The sequence below is a fragment of the Aphelocoma coerulescens genome, unplaced genomic scaffold, assembly GCF_041296385.1.
Source record: "Aphelocoma coerulescens isolate FSJ_1873_10779 unplaced genomic scaffold, UR_Acoe_1.0 HiC_scaffold_100, whole genome shotgun sequence".
Lineage (NCBI taxonomy): Eukaryota > Metazoa > Chordata > Aves > Passeriformes > Corvidae > Aphelocoma > Aphelocoma coerulescens.
The window spans coordinates 666,986-672,985 of NW_027183463.1; the positions used below are offsets into that span (position 1 = coordinate 666,986).

Consider the following 6,000-nt stretch of genomic DNA (forward strand, 5'->3'; position numbering starts at 1 on the left):
ATGGTTCCGGTTTCTACCCCGTGGGAACTGGAATGGGGGGCGTGTGGGAGCCAGGAAGTCCTCCACAGGGGGCGGGGTTGGAGGACCAGGAGGCGTGGTCACAGGATGGGCGGGGATTCCCAACGGAGGGGGCAGTACCCAATGCATGGGAGGAACCCGATGACATCACATCTCGGGGAGGGGATAGGAAAGGGTTGGGGGTAAGAGGGCGAAAGGGCCTGGGGGAAGAACAAGGGGGGGAGGGGTGAACTGTGCCATGTGGTCAGCGCCATTGTTCAGACACGTGGAGTGGGGGGGGACAATGGCAAACAGCATTTAAAACAGTTTTCTGGGCTTACAACTGGGGAGGAGGGTAAGGGATACGGGGTTTGGGAAGAGGTCGAGGCAGCTTGACCAGAGCTACCCCAACAGGGTGGCTGAAAAGACTGAGAGGGGTCAGAGAGAAGGTAGCAACTCTGTGCCTCTGGGCATATCACCCCATTCAGTTTTTCCAACGAAGGGGAAGTGGGATGAGGAGCAGGAGGGGAGGAAGGAGGGATACAGGAAGAACTGCAAGGGGATTTGTGCTTTTCTTTTACTTTCTGATCCATTTTATGCAAGTCCCGAAGCACTAGAACTAGAGGAAAGAATTTTTCTCCAGAGGAGTCCCCTTTTCGCTTTAAATCAGTAATCTTATGCCCCACAGCCTTCCAGAAGGCAGGAGATTTTAAATTTGCAGGAGTCACTTGAGGAAGGTAAAAGAAAAGCCAGCGAACAAACTGTTTTAACAGACCCTTTGAAAATTTGAAACCAGTAACTGAAAGGAATTTCACAACTTGGAGAAAAACCTCTCTTTGGGGCTGAGAGAGTTTGGATCCCATCTCTCTTTGGGCACTTCTTCTGCCCACCACCTGAAAAAAAGAAAAAAGAAACAAAATATCAGGGACCAGGGATACTCGCACAAGTTTCAGACATCAGCACAAATTTGTCTGGTCCCACAGTAAAAAGCACAGGTTGGGTTCTCTGAGGCACAGCTGCTCTCCAAAGTCAGTTCAGTGCAGAGTGAGTGGGAGTTAGCAGCATTCTCTCAGGGCACTGCTCCTAAAACAGAGCAGACTGCTCCGAGAGGCGTTAGCAGTCCAAAGTCGCTTCTTATCGCTGTCCACTGACAGCCACGATGTCGCAGGGATCCACTCGTGTGAGCCCCGTGCTTGGTGCGCCAACCTAACGAAGTTCTTGCTGCTCAGGGCACGAGCTCTGGCGTGCCCCAGGTCAGAGACAGCCCAGCTGCGTTACTTCTGCCCGCCGCAGAAGCGACTTCAGCATCAGGAAAAGAGCTGCTGGCTGAGTTAGCTAGCTGGCTTCTCGGCAGAGGAAACATGGCAGGAGCCGATGGTATCAGCTCACGTTAGCTCGGAGACAAAGGAAGAGAGAGGCTGTTCTGGTCTGGCTCCTAACAGATTTCTTGTTAGAAGTTTCGCAACCCGAACGAGCTGAGAAGGGATGGAATGCGATGGGATCCTCCCTGAGGCTTGTCCGCAGTTTTATAGAGTTTGAAAACCGCTGGGAAAGGGGAAAACAACCAATGAGTTACAAGCCAGGGGGAGGAAACAATTTCACAAGAACCACTGGGGGAAACCGAGGCGGGAGTTATAACAGAGAACCAGTGAACAACCAAGGAACCGAGAATTTTCCCGAACCGGGGGAGGCAGCTTGTACCCGGGCACTGCCCAGGGGGGTGCGGCTTAGGCTTCTGAGCCGCCCATTGACCCATCCTCTGAGTCTGCCTCTTCGGGAAACTCGATCCAGTGGATGGGCTGGTGTAGTGGTTTGGTCCAAATACTCATTCCTGTTTACCTTGTGTGAGGTAAGAATGAGGAGAAACGCAAAGCAGGCACCAAACTTGAAAGAATATAAAGAAATTTATTAACAGACCTAAAAGAGGGAAAAAAAAAAAAGTAAAATCATACCACACCTTCAGAACACTTCTCCTCCCCCCCACCTTTCTCCCATCTCCCACTGACAATGTAAAAAGAAAACCCTTGGGATGTTCAGTCTGTTTACCACTTCCATAATTGTTCAGTCCGTTTAGGAAGACGAGTCTCTCTTGCCCATGCTATGGAGAAATTAGCACACTGAGACAGCTGCCCGGGTTGGTTCTCTGCTCACATGTGAGTCCCTTCCCCCGACATGCAGCTTTTCCCACAGCTGCTTTCGAGGGTCCACTCTTGAATTACTGGGGTACAAATTTAAGGTTGAGCTGCTCAGAAACAAAAGTTCTCTTCAGCCATCTCTGGGAGCATTTCATCTCTAAGAACAGAGGCCCTAATCCTTCCCTGGGAGCAAAGGGTCCTCCTCATCTTCATCTCTAGGGCTATCTCTGGGAGCATCTCTAGGAACTGAGGTCTTCTCCTTTTCCATTTGGAGCAAAAGTCCTCATCACTTCCATCTCTCCCTGTTCAAACTTCTCCTCAAATTACAGCTGCTTCAGCATCTGCCTATCTCAGCGCAGGTGCTTTTGCTCACAAGTACAAGTTGAACACTCCACCCCCCCATGCCTTCATGAAATTACAACAGGTACTCTGATACATCATAGCTTTACAACAGAATATCAGCTTTAAGCATCTCGTCTTTCTTCTCCCTCAGGTTTTCAGCTCTTCACAGCACTAAAAGGGTTAATCTCCCCTAGGCCTTGCAGCTGGAATTTCGCTTATCGCTGTTGGTCACACGATCTTTTGCCGGACAGCAGGGCAGCTTCAGCTGAATCTTGGCCGCACTGGAGAGGGGGAGCCGGGCTGCTCCGGCTGCCCATAGCAGGGCTGTGGGGGTGTTCCGCGGGTGGAACAGGGCCCACCGGCTCCAGGATGGCTGTGGCGCGGCCCGGCCTGGCCCGAGCAGGGCCTGGGCTGGGCCCGCTGGGCCCCCGCACAGGGCCCACAGCCTCCTGTCCCAGCAGCAGAAACGAGAGAGGGCTCTGCCTGGGGTGTGTCTATTCTTAAGTGTGGATCACAGAGGCCACAATTTTTAGTGGCTTCAAGAATTGTCCGTATTCAAACTGGCCAGCTGATAGGCTCTGTCAGGTCACAGAGGAAGCTGTAAGCACCCCTTTGCAAGAGCATCACTTCTGGGATTATGCTTTGCTAACCCATGACAGCTGGGATTGATTGGCATCACGCTGCCCCAGCCCCGCAGTGGGCTGGGTCACACCAACAATTTCAACTGTTTGTTTCCTTACCTGAGGAAAATCGGATGGATTTCCTGTCTTTTCTTCCAATTACCATTGTTTTCAAGAAGAGGATAAAAAGCTTGATGAGTTTTGTTTAATGGAAGCTGCGCTTAAGGGACCAACAAGAGCTGCAGAGATCCTTCTCATGTAATAATCCTTAGAGATAGTATAGATAGTTAGTATAGCAAAGTCCCTCTTCCAAACTGCCTGTCAAGCTGGTGGGAATCTTCAGAGAAGCAAAACGTGCTTTTGCTGATGTAGTTGCCCCTAACTAGGTCAGCCAATCAAATCAGCTGCCAAGGCAAGCTCTGCTGACTCTTGGAAAAGCTGTGGCTGCTTTGGGGTCTGAGTTTTTTGTTGGTATAGAAAAGTCATCTCTGCCTCTCTGCCAGGGCAGAAATTGCCACTGCAGAGTGGGCTCTGGGAGAGCATTTACAGATGTGAAAGAAGCAGGTGGAGCCTCATGTTTCCTTTTTCTCCAGGCTGAACTCCTGATAGCCACAGGAGGGAGACCAAAGGTGCAGCAGCCCAACCTATTCTCAGTTTCGCTACGCCACTTCCTGAGCTGCTGCCTGCAGACAAAGGAGGAGCGGCTCTGGTCTGCCAAGGAGCTCCTGCAGGTAAAATGCAAAGGGGCTGCAGGTCAAACAGTGTCCGAGGATGGGCTCCTCCTCCACTGAAGCCCAAGGCATCAGATGAGCCCCCTTCCTCCTCATCTCCACTTCTGGTTCTTTTTAAATGATGATGGTGACAAATCCTAGGCTGGGCTGGGCTGGTAGGAACCTGTAAAGGTCATCTGGTCCAAACAGCCTGCAATGAGCAGTCCCTGCAATGAGGGACAACTTGAAAGAGATCAGGTTGCTCAGAGCCCCTTCCCACCTGACCTGGAATGTTTCCAGGGAAGGGACACTTACCAGCTCTCAGGACAACCTGTGCCACTGTTGCAACATGCTCCTTAGACCTACTCGGAGTAAATCCCCTTTTCATTTAAAAATATTACCCCTGCCTTTGAAGCACTGAGCTTGGAAAGTCATGGTTCATTGTTCTTGGTTGTTTTTTTTTCCTTTGGGCAGCATCCATTTGTAACATCAGCCAAGCCTGCGTCCAGCCTGGTACCACTCATTATTTCAGTGAAGAGGTGGAAAGAGAAGAAAAGACTGTGACAATCACATCAGGACTATTTTCTCCATGACCAGCTTAGATGAGGATTGTAGAGTAGGATTGCAGAGTAGGATTGTAGAGTAGAATTGCAGAGTAGGATTCTAAATAATTAAAGTTTCTGAAACCCCAACTCATTTGGAAGATTCCCCTCCTTCTCACCCTGTCGGGAAGCTCAAGATTTCCTTCTCAATTGTCCATTGTTCCTTAAAGGTGGAAAGTGACACTTATGGCTTCTTTGGTATGGTTTGTAAGTGGGGCAGGCTCTTCTTCATTCATCCTCTCCAGACCACACTGCCTTTGCAATACGGCACACTGGCCGGTTTCTGTCCAGCCATTGTGCTTGTAGTTGAGGCAGAACGGGCAATGGCATTTGCAGGCAAAAGCAGAGGAGGAGTTGTGCAGCCAAGACATCCTGTGCAGATGTAGGTGTTCAGCTGTGACTCGAGAGCATTGGGGTTCCTGCCACTTGGATTTGTATCCCTAAGTGCAATCTCTTTGGCTCGGGGAGAGTCTTGCTCAGCTGAGAAAGCAGAAAGCTCAGCGAGGGTGCTCTGAAAGGTCTCGTCTGAGGCAGAGCTGTCAGCGAGCGTGAGGTGAGAGCGGCCCGGCCTTGCCCAGGCCGGAGCCCCAGCAGAGCCCACGCAGAGCCCAGAGCAGCCTGAGGCTGGGCAGAGGCAGGCTGGCAGGAGGCCCTTGGAGCTGCAAGAGGCAGCAGCCTGGCACTGGGTGCCTCTTCCTGGGAGCGGGCACATGGTCCCATCTCAGAGCCAAAGTGGCAGCTGGCTGCTCCCGAGGGAAGCGTAGCCGTGCTGGGCACAGCGCAGACTGGTGCCATTGGCCGTCTGGAGGCGGCCCAGGAGGAGAGAAAGGCAAAAGGCAGCCGAGGGCTGGTGCCCCGGCTGAGGATTGCTACTCTTCTGCCGGCTGCCCTGGAAGTCCTGGGAAAGGTTAGCAGTGTGTGCAGCAGCCTGGGCACAGCGGGAGGGAGCCGGGCTGCTCCGCAGGCTCGAGCACGGGGCAGCGTCCTTCAGGCACGGCACTTCTGCCAGGGGCACCGAGGCCAACGGGAGGCAGCGACAGCTCGTCAGGTCAGATCTGCAGGAGCCAGTGCCTCACACAGCTCGGGGAGGAAGCGCCTGCAATCCTGCAGTTCTGCACTGAGTCAGAGCAAAGGTGTGGAATGCAGAGCGTTCTGCAGAAATATTCGGGGCCCCCAGGCCAGCCTGCTTTGTGCTCTCTGGGGCACAGCAAGCACTGCCCCATGCAGCTCTGAGTTGCTGGCAGAGAGGGAATTAGGGATGTTCCTGAGGCTTGTGCTTGTGTAGTGAGCTGATTTAGAAGGGAGCAGAATAAATTTAATTGGCAATCTATGTTTTTTTTATTCCTTTTTAAAAGACAGATGCATTTTGTCTGCATTTAGCAAAAACACAGCCTTTTTTTACTGTATTTTAGGACAACAACTTAGGCAAGACCTTCAAAACAGCAACTGAAGCAACTCCCATGCAGTGAGCAAAAAAAATCCAAAAACCCCCACATCTTTCTGCTGTAGATCTTGATGTTTTGGTCCTGCAAAGGTCTTGCAAAGGGCTAAGCAGCCTTTAAGGTGTGAAGAGCCTTCTTGTCTTGCCAGCAGG

General features: G+C 51.8%; 1 protein-coding gene across 1 annotated transcript in view; it reads left to right on the forward strand.

The window, feature by feature from the left end:
• The window catches only part of LOC138100521 (serine/threonine-protein kinase PAK 3-like), a 64,919-nt gene extending 60,551 nt beyond the window's left edge, over positions 1-4,368 (forward strand). The window contains exons 17-18 of the mRNA XM_068998398.1: positions 3,688-3,825; positions 4,279-4,368. Coding sequence (XP_068854499.1) covers positions 3,688-3,825; positions 4,279-4,368 — 228 coding nt within the window. The remainder of the gene's footprint in view (positions 1-3,687; positions 3,826-4,278) is intronic.
• Positions 4,369-6,000: the final 1,632 nt, after the last annotated feature.